We start from the raw sequence: 19,495 nt of genomic DNA, 5'->3' as shown, positions 1-19,495 counted from the left end.
CGACTCGCGTTTTCAAACGCTTGTTTCTTACCCGCTTGGTCGTGTGCCTTTCTTTAACCACGGTTCCTGCCTTCCTTCTTTGGCCTACGTCAAAAAATGTAGCCATTTTTTCGGGTCAGTGGGAAGTTTTTCTCTTTCTGTTTTTTTTTTTCGTCTTCTTCTCCTTTGCTGTGCGACATTAGGTTGCAGTTGTGTCTAGATAAACGCCTGATGCATTCGGTGCTGACCTGCTTTCTCAAAAAACAAAGAAACCGGATAGACACGTGGCGCTAACGACATTTTCTCATGGCATGTGCGTGGCTCCGAGGCAGTGAGATAAAACAGTGTTCCCTTGTTTCCCGGTATGAGAAGCACAAACGGCACTGAGCAAACCGCGTTTGGAAATACACATATCCGAAGCGTTACGAATGCTGTTTTTATTTTTATTTAAATGTAAAAGAATATGCACGAAGGCTGTGCCAAGGTCGGCTATCTCAAAATCACGGATTCATTACCAAACTAACAAAAAGCAAGGAAAAAGAAATAAAGAAAGATAACCCGGAGCATCGTACACGTACGAACGCTAGTGCACTCATAATGCTGCTACGGGCCCTATCACAATGGAAATCATGACTTCAAGCACTCCCACTGAAAAATCGCATAAGAGTATTCACTGCAGTGCCCTGGGTGTGGCCTCAATTGCTATTATTGTTGCTGTTGTAACATTTTAGCCGGTCAGCAGTACATGGACAGGATGGCATGCAGCGTTGCTGCCACAGCTCTCCCTTCGAAGCAGAATGGGCGAGATCAGCGGGTGTCTATATATCGACGTGCTAAAGCTTTCACAACACGCGTGTCAGTTCGAACACTTGTTCACAAAGCGAGTGTCTTGTGCGAGCCCTTGACACAAGACACTTGACAAGACACGCAAGTGTATTGTCAGAGCGAGCCCTTGTGCACAACACGAGTGTAACAAGTGCGAGCACTTGTTAATTTATATCCACTCCTGCACAGAGGGAATCTGTTTCTACTGGGTTTAGCCGAATAATAGGACTCGTCGCATGTTTGACACTCCTAGATCGCGTACACTTTTTGGCGTCTACAGTTTGAGACGTAGCCTACACACTTCGCTGCTTGTGTCGCACCAAACGAAGAGCGTTGCCACTCTTCTTCGCGGCTCTAATGATCATACAGCAGTAAGTACCAGCCAGCAACGCCCCCACCCTCCCCCCCAGTTCTAATTGTGAGTGAAGTAAAACCACACAATCACGTGTATGAAACTGTTTATGTCGAAAGGTCGTATTTACGTTATAAACACTAATATTGTGTTTATGTGTTTTTGCATTCATTTGTCGTAGCCCGACAATAGCGTCTCCATAAAGAACAAATGCAAGCATGAAAAAGTAGAGCAGCATCGTTTATCCACCACGGCGCTTATCACCATTCTCTCCTGTATTCCTTTGAATTAAGCTCGCTTTGTAACTCATGTCCCTCTCTTACGAATGGCGCAATGCTCTATGCAAAGCGCGCAATCAAAAGCAAATCCCGACCCGCAAACTGCGCGGCACACGCACGCGAAACGCGCATCCGAAGTGTAGTCCGCGGTAAGATAGCTAAACGGATGACGATCTCACGCTTTCACATGCATTCACCGTGGCGCAGTTCGATCGGCGGCCGCCAACCACGCTGGCGGCGCAAGCGTCGCGACGACCAGCGCGCGGCCCGCGCACTCTCCGCCGTGGTGTCCCGACACGGCGCACGGCCCGAGGCACATCACCGGCGATCCGGCACGTGATGCCTTCCGCCAGGCAGCGGCGGGGGAGTCGGCGGAGCGCCGAAGGCTCGTGCTCTCCGCCGCGGCGATGACGCCCGCGGTACCGCCGCCTCCGTTAAGTGCCCCATCACCGCCGTGACTCTTGCGAGGAGGGAAATTCAAAAAGACGCCCCGTTATCCAGCGGAGACGATCGCGGAGGGCCGTCGTGCCGCGACCGCCGATCGTCGGGTTCACGATGCGCAACGTCAGCAGCTGTTGCTGCAGCGGCGGCAACAGCAGCTACTACTCGAACCACGACAAGTGCGGCAGCGGTGCCGCGACGAGTCGTCGTCAGCTGCTGACGGCCGCGTGAGATGCCGTCACCGGTTCCCATGCTGGTCGCCTGCATGGTGTGCGGCGCGCTCCTTAGTCGCGCGACAGCCACCGTTCCCACCGATCAGCGAGACCCGAAGCAGATAGTCTTGCTGCCTCACCAAGACCGGTGCCGCACCATCAACGCCAGCACGCTGCGGTTCGCCACGGAGACGCTGGTCTCCAACCACACGCAGCTGGCGGCGTACCTCGCCGAGTCCAACCTGACGCTGACGGTGCGCAACGCGACCGACGTCTGCGGCACTGGCGGCCTGCTACCCCTCATCGAAGCGATGGAGGACCCGAGAGTCGCGGGAGTCGTCGGTGGCTTGGACGAAGAAGTGTGCGCAGCGGGCGAACTGCTGGCGCAGGTGCACCGGAAGCCACTCGTCGTCTGGAACTGCCACGGTCACACCGGCGGTGGTAATGCGCTGGCCGACAAGACGTCGTCCGTGTTTTTCGGCCGCGTGTCACCCAATGTGGCTTTGGCTGCCTTCGCCGTGGCCTCGTGCCTCAACGACCTCCGTGTCAAGTACGCGGTGTTGGTGGTGTGCGAACAGCAGCCGTGGCTCGCTCTGGCCAACGAGCTGGAGGCCAAGCTGCGGCCGTCCGGTCTTGTTGTGCGCCGTGTCATCACGATTTCACCCAATGCCAAACTGGAAGAAGTGGACGCCGCTCTGAGAGTGATCAAGGCGCCCGTTAAAGGTAACCACGATCGTCTTTCGAGCAGTACGTTTCAAGAGCGCTCGATTTGCCTGGAGCTGTATCAGCTCGCATGCTATAGGGACGACACAGCGCCGTGAACGACACACGTTCTGATGCTCTTTCCTCCCAGCGTGATAGCTTCTTCTTGAGCCTGCGGGAAAAATGAAATCAGTGCCACTCACGCTATACCGTAATTAGAATGTGCGTCGAAAGGAATCACGACAGCTGAAAGCTTCTCCGGCATTCAAGTATATAATCTTTTTTTCGACCGTAACTAGCGCAACAAGTAGACAAGAAACACAAACCACAAAGCAACATTACTTCGCGCACTCCTGAAATTTGTCCAGCTTTCTCGTTGCCCTAGACATTCGCGCTTCCACAAAAGCTGCCGCATTTGCTTGCTCGTATATTTCTTCATACCTTCACAGTGACGTTGCACATTACATGACGGAAATCGATACTCGTTAAGGAAGCCTTACTCGTAGCAGTGTCATCACTTGGAAGTTGTGTGACTTCCGTTCCTACGTCAATTACATCTAACGGCGTCCCGTCATAGAACGTACGCCGGAGGAGGACGACCGTAGCTAGTTTTTTTTTCTCTATACTTTAGTGAAACTATCTGGTCATAAATCATTCTTTGTATTTCCTACAATATTCCACTAATTATAAGTAATCTCTACTGGCAAATTAGGTAATTCATGTCGCGTAGCGGAGTGCTGTACAACGCTGTTAGCGATGACGCGAAGACGTGAAAATATCAATGAAACTACGTTTCACAGAGTCCAAGCTGAATACTCTGCATATGGCTTAGTAAACAGTAGAGTAGCAGGCTAGAGCATGCTATAGCTCAGGCCGACCTCTCTGCCTTTCTGTAAATATACCTCTCTCTCTTTCTGGTGGATGATAAAGAGTGAGCCTTATTGCACGCGACAGCAATCGATCAGAAATTCTAAACTTGTCCATTTCGAGATTAGGATTAAAGAGTTTTATTGTAATCTCCCAGTTCGTAAACGCGATATTGCCGATTCATTCTTCAGGCATTACTCGCGCTGGTTAACACTGTGTTTCAGCTTGCACGGAGGCGCTCAAACATCGCATCGATTTGGAAACGCTTGCTCGGAATGGAGGCTGACAACAGCTGTCCCGTTCAGGAAAGAATAAGACCGCTTCCGACGTAGACTTCGTAAAGTCACAAAGCGCGAGATTTGTTGAACACGCTCAGAAGAGGCCGCACAATATTTGATGAGTTCTCTTGAGCGCTAACAATTTCCTTAGGCATATTTTTTTTTTTTTATCTTCCAATGTTTACAGTATGGTTCGAACGGGAACGCTTGATAGAAGAACGAACGAAAAAAAGAAGGGAGGCTACGCCCTCCTCTCAAATGTTATCGCGTACGCAGGCGTCATCATCAATTGCTATATCGATGAACATTTCTCCTAACGTCGTAAGCGTTGGTATCTCTCTTTTCATTTATTTTCTCTAAGATGCTCAGCTTCCTGCTCCCTTTGCCGAGTACTATTCGCCCTTATCGTCTTCCGGCGCAGCATCGTTTCGGACCGGCGTGATGTAACATGGTTGCTTCCCGTATTGTCTCGAATTTCCCCGATGGTTAGGATTGTTTTCTGTGGAACGGTGAGATGGCTGGCGTGCAAATCTTACGAAAGCCAAGATGACGAAGAACGGTTTTGGGGCGAGATGTGGAGGAAGCTGACCACGGAATAAAAAAAAACAAAAAAGAAAACAAAAGCGCGAAATGTGGCGATAAAAGACAAAGAACAGAATATCAGATTGTATTATGTAACAACATGGGTAGACTACTGCAGTGCAATCGTGTTTAGTGCAGTCCTTCCGGGTTCCAAACGAGAATGAAGAGGAAGACTTCTTAGAAGAGCTATGAGATCGGCATGAGGTGCGGTAAGGGCTAACACTGGGGCGGGTTGCTATGGATACATGATGGAGAACTAAACAGCGCAACTTCGAGCGCAGACAAAAGAGAAGGAAATGAGAAAACTCTAGTGTCTGTTTCTTCGTCTCCTTTTGTGTGCGTTACAAGTCGCACTTTTCAATACTGAGCTACTATGCTCGCGTGCTCTCAGCACTGCGGAACGGAGAAAGGAGAGAAGTTGCGCATTATTATTATTATTATTATTATTATTATTATTATTATTATTATTATTATTATTATTATTATTATTATTATTATTATTATTATTATTATTATTATTATTATTATTATTTCAATAATGAATTCATATTTTTCGGATAACCACCTCCGAGCCTAACTTCCCAGTGTTTTTCATATAATAAAAATGAAAAATGCTCCCTGTTAAAAAACTAGGAACGTTAATTGCAGTCATATCTAGCTGTTCTCTTTCTCTAAAAAAAGTCACAAACACCTTCGATCCCGACATGACACGCTAAGTATTTCTAAACGAAAGCCTTTAGAAAGTGACGTGTTTTCTTTAGTCCGTGCTGAAGGTGCAGCTCTTGATTGCGTCTTTCTCGAGCACAGCGGGCAAGCTCAAGGGACAGTCCGCCGCGGTGGTATAGTGGTTACGGTGCCCGGCTGCTAACCCGAAAGTCGCGGGTTTGATCCCGGCCACGGCGGTCGCATTTCGATGGAGGTGAAATGCTAGAGCCCCGTGTACTGTGTGATGTCAGTGCACGTTCAAGAACTCCAGATGGTCTAAATTTCCGGAGCCCTCCACTGCGGCGTGCCTCACAATCATATCGCAGTTTTGGCACGTTAAACCCGGCAAATCACTATTAATTGAGCGCAAGGCACTCATCCTGCGACCTCCGGCATGGAGCAGTTTTCGTGATTCACCTGTCTGCGCAGTCAGTGAAGTTGGGATAGTGCTGAGGAATGGCAAAAAAAGGGGGCGGGTGAATAAATGAATCCCGACCAACTAGCTCAATTTTTTCGTATAGTTCCAAGTGTTGTGTAAATATTAGAGCAAACCTCTGTTTATGTAGAACGTTTGCGTGGCTTTGAATGTCGCTTCGAAAAGTCACTTGCTCTAAAGTTTCTGAATTCCAAGGAGGTTGCTTGACGCCCTTCCGAAATCAAGTGCGCGTGTGTTTACAGGTTAGCGATGCATGCGTAGAACTCCCCACCCCCGTCACTCGCTGCTGCGATAATATGCGTCATCTACGAACTGTCGTTTGCCGAGTTATCGACGAACGCTTCTCGAATTAAAACGCTCGTAGTGTTTGGACGACTTTTTGCCATGGGAACCGGCGAAAATAATGACTGCCCCTCGACATTTAGGCACAAAAAGATTTTATCGTATACGGCCGTCCTCTTGGCCTACAAATATCCCTTCGGCGAGCGCGGGTGCTTACTCTTCAGCGGAGGTACCGAGATATAGCTATCAATAACAGCTAATAAACATATGGGTTGTTTATTGTTTATACTTTTGTGTGGTCAGTAGGCCAAGGTTGCAGTCGTACCGTCTCAACTCAGATTGACCGAAGTCTACTGTTTAATGCCAGGATACACGACAGCGGGCGAACATTTGTTGCTCCGATTTTGCCAGTGCAATTGAATTTATTCCAACACTATTGTGTGCAGGCTGTGGTGCGTGATTGTTGAAGTGGGTTATCGATACTGCCGAGACCATGAATTGTTACGGACAAAACTAATAAACTACAAGCGCTATCGCTAATACAGGTAATGCTTATAAATTGGTGCAAAGCAAGGTGTCTTTAATGAAGCAGCTTTTTTAGGGACGTGGCAGTGCGGCTAAAGTCATGTGCAAGAAAACTACATCATGGAAATCTGGAAAAAAAGCCCGCTCCAATGGTATCAGGGTCCAACGCGCAGTTATACTTCTACTTACACTGTGGCAAAACGTTGCTGATCGTTTCAGAAGCGCAGTGATCGCTGACGCCCGTTTTTTTTCCTTTTCTTTCTTTTTTTTTCTTTCTTTTTTTACATTGACTGTTATTAGGACACGTTCATCAGCTGTTGTGGCACCTTTCGAAGTAAGAGTCATATAGCTTCCTTGTCAAAAGTCGGACACAAAGCCAAACATGCGCGGTTCGCGCAATAATCTCAGTACCCAGTTCGCGATTGGACGATAAACATATTGGCGCGGTCGAGCCTTCTCTTCAGCGGGTTGTCGACGCAGTCACTGCATCGCCAACAAGACGTGTGGGGATGAAGAGCCACATCCTTTAACAAAATAACATGGTCCGCCTGGCGGTTTTTTAACACCGGACGCTCATATTCCGTACTAAAGAATGAAAATGACCAATTGATTGGTATTTCGCTCCAATGCCGAAAAATTCTCGTTTTATTGACGAGTGCTTCTTTTTACACCGAAGGTGCATGTGATGAGAGCAAAGAATGTAACAGCGCCAATGGAACAAGGACAACAAAAGAACGAATACCAAGGGGCAGCGCTTGTCCTGTGGTCTTCGTTCCTTTGTTGTCCTTGTTCCGTTCGCGCTGTGACTTTCTTTGCTCTAATTATGAACCAACAAGCCGTCATCAAGTTGTTGCTAGTGCATTCAACTATGCGATTCGTAACAGCGCGAACGGTTACATTGTCAACAAATACTTACTCAACGGAAGATACCCAGCAGCTATGTGCCACAGAAATTGAGCATGCAAACCCCACTATTCACCAATGGTCCTCTAAAAATAAGCAGAATAAATAAATAAATAAATAAATAAATAAATAAATAAATAAATAAATAAATAAATAAATAAATAAATAAATAAATAAATAAATAAATACATAAATAAATAAATAAATAATTAAATAAATAAATACCCTCCGCGCTGCACATCTGGCCCAGGTAAATCGAGATGGAAGTATTTAAAGGAGCATATATACGCTAAATTTAAAATTCCGTGCTTTTCTCTACCTTTGATCAAAATTCGTCCTCTCTCTGCCGTGTGACACACAGCTTCCGTGGTCGTCCACTTTCACAGAGTGTAACGGATGTTTTTTATTTCCTTGTTTTATTTTTCTTTTTGCTTTCTTTACTACGAGATATCCTTAAAATTAAGTGGCGCCAACTTTCAATCGTACCTCGGTGGCAACCTCGACCCGGATAGAAAACTTTGATTCCCTGTAATCACCACCACTTGGAGCACAGTATGTGCGCTAAATACCGGTGGCGTTCTTATATAAGAATAATTGCAGGTTCCCGCGTTTTCAACTTAACATTGCAGGTCACGCACACAAAAATCATTAAGGGCGTCGACGTAATGCGCGGGCTTCCGCCAGCCTCTCTTCCTGCGCGATGCTCCAGAGTATAAACCTTTCCGGGCAAATGAATTCCACACGCGGACGGCACTGCCATGATCGGTAGCGGTCCTGCGTGCTTGGTTAGCAAAGCCAGCGGACCGGCTTTATAATCCTCTCAACTTCGGGAAGCTCGGCAAGCGCGCAGGAGATTACAAACCTAAGTCCTGCACGGTCCCCAGCAACTGTGGCCGGCCCTGATGCAGAAATAATTAAATACGAACGCTTTTCGCCATGATTGCTAGCGGACGTTGCCAGCTGGCGCTTCTGAAGTTCATTTCGTGAAGTGATGGGGCCCTGCTAGGAACCACGCGCGTCGCCACACCGAAGAGAGACCGACAGCGACAGTAGCTGACTGTCTCAAAACATAGCAATAGCGCACAGTTAGGAAAAAGAAAAGAAACAAGAAGGAGAGGAAAGAATGATACACGGACAACTGTCTTTCTCTCTCTCCTTGTTCTCTTTCATCCTTTTTTTTTCTAACTTTACGCTACTACAATATATTTAGTAAACACCCACTCGTCCAAGAAAAAGTTATCCTCGACCGTCTCGTCTCAACGAGCTCTTGCAAAAATTGCCAGATTCTTTTTTGCTTGAATCGAGCACTCTCGTACTGGCTGGGAATCATTTTGAATCATGCACTTGTTTGCCTTTGTGCAATGAACGTTTGCAGCTGTCATTGCAAGCGTTGATTGTCCCTTTTTACTAGGGCTGTTACGAGTTACTTGTGACCGTCCACCCTTCTTTATACTATATTAATATCATAGGGAAACTAACCGTTAGCGTGATGAAATGAGGCAGCTAATATTCCCTAAGGGACCTTCCTCCTTCATGTAACATTATTAACTGTATAACGAAATAAAAATGAAGCAATGAACGTAAAAATGACGGGAGCAGCTAATATAATATTCTACTGAATAATATTTTTTTTCTCATAACCGACAGGCGTGCCTTGTTCAGTTGTGCTACATAGTCGCTGCGTAACTTTCAGAATAATTTATTATTCTCGAAAGGAACTGGCCTAATGCATAATTTTGACCCCGATCACTGATCGTCCGAAAGCAGGGTTGATGGAATACCCTTCTCTGTTCCCACATTGGTAGTGTTGACATCAATTGCATCATCCATTCTGTATGGCTATACTGGTAGCTGAAAAATGAGAAACAGGATGCAGCGTGTTACGCCGCTATTCCAGCATTCTAGCCGTTCATTACGTGTAAGCGACGGCTGCTGTAGCGTGTCGTTTCACTCGAGTGAGTGAGTGAGCAAGCGATCGAACGAGTGAAAAAGACAGGCACGAGGGGACGTTACTTTGGTGGGTACCGAACCCTCCACGTGTATTTTGAGGTTGGCTGTTCCGCTTCTGTCGGTGGGAAGCTTTTTATTGCCTTCGCCCGTCGTGTTCCGTATATATATATATATATATATATATATATATATATATATATATATAATATATATATATATATATATATATATATATATATATATATATATATATATATATATATATATATATAATTGGCTTGAGCGAACGAACGTACGAAAACTTTTATTGTTCCAACGTTTCGGCCGTAAGACAATAATTCAGCATAATTTCTCCCGGAGCATGGAATCGAACGGGTGACCTCTCACTCCGCAGCGCGTGGCGTTAGGCGGCTAGGCCACGAGGCATACGTCTTTTAGCATGCTAAATAGTAATTTAGCATGCTTTTAGCATGCTCAATTACTATTTATATACATAATTTACTTTAGCGTGCTTTCTTGGTCGCCAGTGAGATGGCGCGAGGGGCACGCTTTAAAGGTTGTCACCCCGCTCGTTGCGATGCACGCGCGCCTGCTGCTTCGCCAGGTCCACTTTACCCTACAGGTCGCTGTCGCCTGCGCGCGCGCTTATCTCGTGAGGGGGCCGGGTGGGTAGTTTGTATGTCTTGAGCTTTCACCGCGATGTCCGCGCTGAAGTTACAGAGCGTACGAAGGTCACTTCGCTCGCTGCATCGGCCGCGTTTGCGAAAGGAGTGCGCTGTTACAACAGGAAGAAGCAACGACTGTGACAGTTGTCAGTTCGCGCTCGTCCTGTGTATACCTGTGCGTTCGTTTCGTGCGTCCTTCTTTATGTATGAGCAGCGCGCTTGAAGTACCGAGCTGTGACACTTGATAGTTCGCGCTTGTCCTGTATGTGTTCTTTTCGTGCGTCCTTTGCACTTGAGCGACGCGCTGGAATTTTTCGAGCTGCTTACCGTTCTTCGCATTAGATTCCAAGTTGTTGCTATCGCATTCATTGCTTCACCGTTGCGGTGAAACTGTGACTTTTTCTTTTCTTTTCCTTTTGTCCCCATAATTACTACTATACTTCACTTAAAAACCACGAATAACGTTGACCTCTGCTATGACAACACAAGTATACGAGGGTATTCTTTTGAGATTGCAAGTGGTATTATTCAGTTTCTTCTTGCTCGGTATAATGTCTAACACCTCCTTCCGTCTCATCAGTGTTGTCGATAACACTTGTTCGTTGAGATATGTGGCTCAATGGTGTTCTGTGTATTTCGCGAGAGCCGTTGGGTAGGTGAAAAAAAAAAACGTGGTGTGACAATACTAAGAACGTTATTTTTTTCTTTCATTTAAAAAATAGCGTGCTTCGTATGACTCTTGTTATGAAGCGGTATTTTTCGTGCGTCCCTTACTAATATTTTCAACGCACTCCCGTCACTCTTTTAATGTGTTACACAAGTGCTCAAGCGAAAATCGAGAGCTTAATGCGACGTCAAACTAAGAAACTAAGAGCCTCGTCTCGACAGAATCGCCGCAGCCACCTCTCGAGAACACCGTGCTTAAAAATACGCTGATTGCCTGGACATCATTCAGTGACATCCTATACGAAGTGAAGAGGACTGAAGAAAAAAAAGAAGAAGGAAGCGGCGTAGCTTCCAAAAATGACGGCGATAATTTTTACTCGCTGCTTCGCGAAGATCTAACATTACTCGTCGAAAGCTGACGTTTTGATTAAATCGGGAACGGTCGCTCGGCTCGGGTGTTTTTGAAAAGAGAAAATTTTCGAATATTTGCAGTTCAAAGAAGCCTCGTCAGATGGGCGTATCGCGTAACTGAAGAACGAATCAATTTTTTTTTACTCATATAGTGTTTTTCGTAGCCTGTTTTTAATTCGTTTTTCCTCCACGTGTCGGGCCGTTTTTTGCGGAAGAGAAAAAAAATTCTATTCAGCGAGTTTCAATCGGCTGTAAAACCCCATCACCTATGTAATCTAACCGGTGTATACGTACTATGTCGTAATTTATGTTGTTTCTTTTTTTTTTCATTACGTGCTACGTCTCGCATTGATAAACGCGCAGACTGAATGACGAATGAATATTATGAGCACTTCTTTTGAAGCTGAATGCCGGCGAGTACTACCAAGCTCGTTTTAATCTTCACCTTTTACTTGTGTTCACTTGTCTACGCACCTGAAATCCGCGATTCCTGGTTAGAAAACCTTCAAATTCCTATGTATTTTTTATATAATAGTCGAAATTATTATATCACGAAATGTGTACTTTTTTTGTTTCTTAGACGCTTGAGCTAAGCTGGCGAAGCCCACTCTCCTGGAAATATCTTTATATTCGACGAGCACGAGCCGAAAAAATGGACGCCTTACATCGGCAGCGATGTGGAACCAAGAAGCTGTTTTTGCAGAAGAAAATTTGCCTTTTAGGATTACCTATGTTTAGGAATTCACCGGCCATAAGATGTCGTTTTTTTTTTTTTTCGAGGTAGTCGATTATGCACGCCTTACCGCGCATCATTCATGCAGTTATAGTTCTCATGCGACCAAGCTGATTTTGCAAGGGCTCGCGAAGTTTAAGTCAGTGTCGTAGCATTTCATTAAACTGTCACATTACTGCTGGTGTTTCCGCGTAGAAAGCAGTGATTTGTGAAGTAAACGGGGCATAAATTGAAACTTATCGCTGTTTTTTTATAGTTTAAAGACTCAGTTTACTGATTTATTTGCCGTGGTGGGTAAATGGCTTAGGTGTCGCGCTGGCATGCTCGAGGATGCGGGCTTGGTTCCTTGTTATCTTTCTGAAAATAATTATATTTTTACACTTAAGGCTGAAATTTGTTACAGACCTGAGCACCTGCTTGTTTTCAGCTGACGAAATAAACGTTACCTAGAGCGTGACACCTCGCAAACTGTTTCTAGCGTAAGCAGTCGGCAAAAGCGTAGCCTTCTAGGATGTGTTTTTGTCATCCGTTGATTTTATGGGGAATGAATTTGGACACCAACGCCTACTGCAAGGTTTACTTATTCAACAAAAAGTGATTTATAAAGTACAGCGCTCGCTGAGAAAGGACACACGATACAGGTACGCAGTACACAACTCAAACTCAAACTATATAGTGAGGCGCTTTTTCACGTGGATTGGACACAATTTCGTTTTTTCCGTTTTCTCATGCGTTTTGTCAATGTTGGGAATTGGCGCGCGTGTAATTTAAAACGTTTGAAAATGCACGCACGAACGCACCGAAGCCCCACCAAGTTACTTTTTGTACCGAAGAGGAAGAAATAAAGAAACTGACACACTAAAGAAACACGACCCAGAGTTACATCGCTTGTAAATCTCAAGTAATGAACTTTCCCTGCGTTAGTCCTCAATATCCCACATTTATTCACTTAATACCACGAACGTGAATGACGATTTTTAGGGCAGAGCTGGTATGGTCGAGGTTTGCTGTGTGTCGTAGATAGAAAATTATCATCACCATCAACCGGCACGCGCTGTCTACGTCCTCTTCTTCACCGCCTTCCTCTTCTTCTTTCGCTTCGAGAACACGTGCGCCACTTTGTCCGGCGTGGGATGCAATAAATCTGATGGGCGAGAGAACGAGTACAGAGAGAGAGAGAGAGAGAAAGAAAGAAAGAATGATAGAGAAAGAGAGAAATTCTTAGCGAAAAAAAATTATTGGCGAGGCGGGATTCGAACCCGCGTCCCCACTATTCGAAGGCGAGCGTCGTAACCACTCGGCTATCCAGGCACGCTAGCAGAGCGTAGCATAGCCTTGTGTAGTAAAGCATCGCAAGGAGGTGGGAAACGAATGTAAGGGTGAGGAGGCGGGACGATAGTCTGGTGGTTACTGTGCTCGACTGCTGACCCGAAGGTCGCGAGATTGAATCCCGCACGCGGTAGCCGCATTTCGTTGGAGGCGAAATGCTTGAGACCCAGTGTACCTATAGATTTAGGTGCAAGGTAAAGAACACCAGATGGTCAAAAATTTCCGGAACCCTCCACTACGGCGTCCCTCATAACGATAGCGTGATTTTGAGACGTGAAACCCCAACAATTCGCCCTTTGCGAACATTCGCTCAAGGGTACCAGCGTTAGAGCAAATTTAGGTCGGCGTTTTTCCTGGACTTCGGTATTTCAAACTAAACTTTTTTTTTCGTTCGACACATCACGTATTTCATAGACCCTGTACAGATCGCTAAGCTGTAGAAAAAAGACCGTAGTTAGTGTAGCCATCACTGCAATAAAATTTTACGTGCCATGCATGACGAAATAATTAATAATGTTATGGTCTTCCGCGCCATGCCTTGCGGCATAAAGCGAATCACTTTCCTATATACGCGCGGCTGGTGCATTGCGATTAATACTGCAAATACTATACCGAAAGCTAAGCATAACTCGCCGGGACTAGTTCGGCTGCTACCAATTACCGAAATCTCATTCCTCGTCTTGACTTGTAGGTCATTCATGAACCCGCAACATAGTTCAGAACGAGAACATCCGCGCAGTCGGCATACGAACGTCGTGAAAAATGCACTCACTTCGAGGTCCGCGGTGGTCAGGCGATTGCAGTTCCTTGTGTGTGCTTTCCGCGGGTTTATAGGCACAACAAAGTATAAGTCTTGCGAGCCCAAGTTCTGTCGAAAACGCCTGCTCTAAGGGTGCGCTTAACTATTAAGCCCGTGCTATCTTCTCTGCAATTCTCAACCTCAGTGCTTAAATTAACAGATTGATCTCGTTGTACCTAGGGGTTAGAACATTGTCCAAGCATCGAGCTTACTTAAGACTATAGCGTACACGGCACGAATGAAGAAAAACGCCAAGCCTGCACGCAATGCGCAGCACAGTAACAGCTAAATATGGAAGAGCGGCACTTCTAGAGCCCTTTCCGAACTCTCTTGGGGCACCTAATACAGGTGCACATACAAGGTATCCACTACCCACTATGCCACTCTTCGTCTTTCTGCGGATAAGCGAGGTACCGGCTACATATCTGTGAAGCATTGTGTTCACTTTGTTGATGCTGCATGCGGCTGATGATGAAGAATTATGGCTGAGCTCTTTTGCAGTGGATGGGAAGCATTAAACCACACACTCGTTGCGCACTTAGCATTGTGTGATGACTGGTTGTTATTTTACTCTTCTGCCACGCTATATTACATAGGTTAACGCGAATTCCTTGCCCGACATGACGCCTGTATAGGCTATCTTTGCGAAGGAGTTTCGAAGCACCAGCAGGGCTCTGTGCTATAGAATTCGCAATCATCTCTATAGCGAATACATCAAGTAACGGTCTTTTCCAATTATGCGCTAGAACGGCGGTAAGGATAAGCACCTCACTAATGCCGTATGCCATTCTGGCTGACTTTCCATTTGCTCGTACACATCTCTTAGCTGAGTGACCATCCTAATGAAGTGGGCTGTTGAGAAAATCATCGGCTCTGCGTTTCTCTGCAACATTGCGAATTCTATAGTGCCGTCTTTTCGTCATTGTGTCGCTGATAAGAGCAGAATCAACATATCTAGTTCTTTGTCTGTATTGAATTGCTTCACGTGCCGTGTCTGATGGTGAATAAATACCATGAAAGAAATAAAAAACAGCGGGGCTCTCTGGTAGAATACTCGACTGCCACGCAAAGGGCCCGGGTTCAAATCCCGTCCGATCCTGGATATTTTTTTATTTCATTTTTCTTTCGCGCGATAGCGGTTACGAACACCGGCGGCGGCGGCAGCGGCGGACAATACGCAACTGTTGTGGTGATCTCGCAACAGCTTTCACTGTAAAACAATTATCTGAGAGACACATACAGAAGGGAGATCGTACGGACAAACATGCTCTGTATGGCTCCATACGTTGCCGTCACTGCACACATTTACACCGCGCCATTCGTGTGCCTACTCAGCAAAATAGCTTCGGGGAATTCGAAACTAATACTAAAGCGAGGCTTCTCAATTTGACTATTTATTCTACGTTTGTTTATTTTCGTTACAATTTAACGAGAAAAATCTGCGCTTAGCAACGACATAAGCTTCATGCGTATAAGCTACTTGAAAAGTACAGGGAGGAAGTGCACAATAGGAGCAGACAAATGGCTTTGCTTTATTTATTATTGACTTTACTGATTTCTTCTATACGACACCCGGTTCGCTGCGTATTAACGTGATAGCGTTAAAGAGTTCTTTTCGCAGAAGTAGCGGTGTAGCGTCGGCGTCGTTGGTTGTGAGGAAATATCGGCATTTCTCGGGAGCGAAAGTTTGAGATATATGCGAGTAAATATGTAATAAAATTGTTCGGTTCGACTGGTAATCTAACCCAGACCTTCTGCGTGACAAACAGGTGTTCAATCACAGAGCCACGCTTTTGCTTGAAACTGGTTCTGAAAAAAAAAAACCCATCACGAATGTCATGCTGAGCAAGGAGTCTTTATAACGCGTGTAATTTGCGTGGCAGAAGCATATTGTCACGCCAGACATTAAAACACGGGAATTGCGCAACGAGTTGGTTGTTGAATGGCCCACCCATTACACAGCTCTCAGGCATAATTAATCAGCAGCAGCAGCAACAGCATCATCATAGCGGGCAGGCGTGCGTGTTGCCTTACGGGCGCTTAGTGGGCACTTCGCCGATTTGCAAAACGGAAGAGTAAAGCCCAAACCCCATATGTGCGAAAATGCACGCGAACAGCGACGAGCGATGCTATGAGCGACGAAACGAGCTCGCGCGACGTGTCGCGTTATTTCGCGCGATCGCTGGTTTTTCAGATTGGAATTCGTCGCTCGTCGCCCCAGTGCTGTTCAACAGCCAATAGCAAAACACCCAAGATGCTCAGGCACTGCTATTGTCGCCGCTTTCTTATCGACGCGCATCAACAAAACGTTCATCAACATGGCACGGCGCAGCGACGTTGACGTTGTGAACGCGAACGTGCCCTCAGGGATGCACACAGTCCCGCGCCGTCTGTGGCGCGGCTTGGCGGCGTAGCGCAGTGAGGCGAAAAAAAATGCTGCGACAATGTTGCAACAAAACATCGATTTACATTGCATACGGACTACGCCACTTTTGGCACAGTGCCCTCATGCCAGCAACAGTGGAGATCGCTCGCTGAAGCCGCCGAGGGGTTTGCCCTCCAAGCGACCGCTTGGCAAAGGAAGGGGTTTGGCCTTAATGGCGTAGTGGGTTTCCCCAATGTACTTGAAACACTTGAAAAAGCGCACAAGGAAATCACTGCCCTTCTCGCCAGTGTTTCGTACTGTATTCCGCGCTTACCGTATAGCTAGCATAAGCTAGGCTAGCGTTTGAGAAGGCGACGCGAACGGGCACGATTACGCTGTAGTCTATGCCCCTTGCAACTTAAGTGCACTTTGAGGAAGTGCACTTCGCCAGTGTCTTTCACACGCGTCACACGGGAACAGATGCAAAGCGAACATGCCGGCGAGTGCTTCGCCACCTCCTCGCCGAGACCAACGTTTATAGCTTGATGTGGCCGGCTGCGGAACACATGTTATTATCCAGGCTGAGTTCGAGTATTTTTTAAAACCGAAGCTAGGCTGGCGATCGAGAAGGCGACGCGAACGGGCACGCTGTCGCGATCTACTCTTGAAGGTCAAGCGCAAACTTCCTCCCAGTTTTCCCCTATAGTAGGTGGGTGCTATCGCTAAAGAAGGACAACCATAATAATAATCATCGTCATGTTCTCCAGGGCTTTAGCTGTTCGCAAGTCTATCCTAGCACTCGACGCGACGCTTTTAGCCTTTCAAATGAAGGCTAAGAGCGGAGCAGCACACGTCTCATCTCTTAATTACCGAATCTTCAAGCATTAAGAGGGTCGCAGTTATCGCGGCCTTCCCTGGGATAAGAAGCTCGTAATCGCGCATCTCCACACCGCGTAACTGCGATGCAACCTTCCCCAATATCCCTCGTCGAGGTAACGGGATTTCGCTTTCGCGTGCTTCGTTAGCGTGTCACTAGAACTGGCCAGCCGTGTCTATACCCGCGCGGATTACGCGACCGTCTTCCGTGTCCTTTCTTTCCCAATCCCCTTCGTATCACTGTCCCAGTGGGGATACATAGAGAAGGTCGTCGTCGTCGCCATCTGAGCCAGCGGCTCGACTTCTTCAACGCGCAACTGCAACTAATTCGTTGACCGGGCCACGGCGGTCAGTCCTCGGAAACAACAAGAAACGTCCGCGTATATACGACGGCAAAAGAGAGAGTGGGACTGCGCATGCCGCTCACATACCTGCCTGCGCAGTCGGTAAAAAAAAAAAGAGAGCGAGCGCGCAGCCATGCCGCTGACACAGCGCGGCCAATTACCGCGCCCCCAGATGTCACCAGGGCCCACCAGCCTGGCTTGGTTTTGGCCCGTTGCCTGCCGAGGCCCTCTTTGTGTTTTGTCCAGAAGGCTCGGGGCTGTATACCGCGAGGAATACGATCATAAGAATAAAGAAAAAAAGAACAGAAAAAAACAGGAGGGCTCTCGTAGCGTAGCGTACCATGGAGAGGCGGGCTCCCTGTACCAGTATTACTAGCCCTCCGCGGTGTGGCATTTCTTTCGTAGGCTGTGCTTGTTCTGCTTACTATCCTTCGTCCGCTGTTCGACAAAGGCAGCACCGTGCAGTCAAGGCTATTGATCAAGGTCCTTCCCCAGCGCAGGCTTTTCTTTCTTGATACGCTTGTTCTTCGCCGTCTGTAATACGTCTTCCTCTAGTCTGTCCAAGGTTTTGTTTGTTTTTTTTTTTCATTCCTTACAGCCGTTTTTTTTAACGTTTCTGTTGTCCTTATTTGTTGATTGTTTGAGTGCTCTCATTTATTTTCCCTCTCTTTTTGTTCTACAGGATCGAGTATTCTTTCGCTACCGTAAACCGTTTGGCAGCCAAAAACCTGTTTCTTCATTCCCTATCGCCAAACGGCTTTTTTAGACTGCAATCTTGTTTTTTCTCTATTTTTTTTCTCTTTTTTTTCTCTACAAAACAGTCATATTTATATTTGCATCGCTTCAATTCATGCTGATTTCCGTATTCCTGTGCTACCGATCTACTTTTTTTTTACTTCCCAAACGTGCACTAAAACTAATGGAACACGCTGCGAAGCGCAACTCAGCAGCAACAAAAGAAAGGAAAAAAAAACATATGAAAGGAAGAGATAATATAATACCTTAGCGAAACTGTTAAATCAGTGTCTTCGTCACGAATGGTTGTTCTCGTGGCCTCAGTGTTGTTGAACACCACTCTAACCATTTTTTAATGTTCTCTAATTTTGCCGTACCAGCTTGCTTTTTTTTTTTTTCAGTCGACATTGACAAATGAAATCCGCGCCAAGCGGAAGTCACTTGTTTGGCTCAACCTTATCCCGGCTGCTTTCTCTTCGAGACAACCGTCCTCTTGTTTTCTCGCAGTTTTTTTTTTCGTTATTTATTATAGACCCCTCGAAACTTTGTCCGCCACTAAGTTAGTTTGTCTTTTTTTTTTCATTTTTTGAGAACCGTTGGCATTTAGTGCAAATGAAACTTTCTGTTTGTCTCTTTTCGGAAGAACTTCGCAGTCACCAGCGCACTTCGTTAAAACAGTGTTCTTACTACGCCGCCACGCTTCTTCATTGATCACAGACATCCACTCATTAGCGTGTTCTCTAACATAATCCGGTGAACTTTCATTCCATAAAGCCGAACGTATACAATTGATTGATATGCTGGACCGGGTTCCTCGACAATTTCATTTAACCGTCATAAACTTAACGCAAAGCTATAGCCGGATACAACTTAAGAAGTCCGGGGAGGCTCCGCCCAGACGACCAAAGCGCGGCAGCCCGATAGCCTCCGCGACTAAAGAAATAGTTCCACTCATGCACTCGGCAATGTTCTCCGAAGGCGGGGTCACCGGCCGCCCGGCTCATGACGTCAGTCTGGAAAGCGCGCCCATTGGTGCAAGCTTGTGTCCGTCTTCATCCGCCTTTGAGGACAAAATGCCGCGGATTTCTTAAGTTCTGTCCCACTATAGCAGAACACTGTCAAGCGCAAACAAACAAGCAAAGAGGGAGGCGTTGACAGCAAAAATGCTTGACAGTCCTGTACCGTCTTCTTGTGTTTCTTCATGTGCGAATGTGTTTCAGTGCTACAATACGTCAAACAGCAATCGCCAAATTGT

The 19,495-nt window shown here is 46.4% G+C and overlaps 1 protein-coding gene across 1 annotated transcript in view; it reads left to right on the top strand.

Annotated features, from left to right (window-relative positions):
* Positions 1-1,714: 1,714 nt before the first annotated feature.
* The window catches only part of LOC119385825 (guanylate cyclase D), a gene marked incomplete in the record, with an annotated part of 132,668 nt that continues 114,887 nt past the window's right edge, over positions 1,715-19,495 (top strand). The window contains 1 exon segment of the mRNA XM_037653202.2: positions 1,715-2,810. Within this exon segment, the coding sequence (XP_037509130.1) occupies positions 2,108-2,810 (703 nt within the window).

The sequence above is a fragment of the Rhipicephalus sanguineus genome, chromosome 3 (assembly GCF_013339695.2).
Source record: "Rhipicephalus sanguineus isolate Rsan-2018 chromosome 3, BIME_Rsan_1.4, whole genome shotgun sequence".
Taxonomy (NCBI): domain Eukaryota; kingdom Metazoa; phylum Arthropoda; class Arachnida; order Ixodida; family Ixodidae; genus Rhipicephalus; species Rhipicephalus sanguineus.
This window is presented reverse-complemented; position numbering and strand designations above follow the sequence as displayed.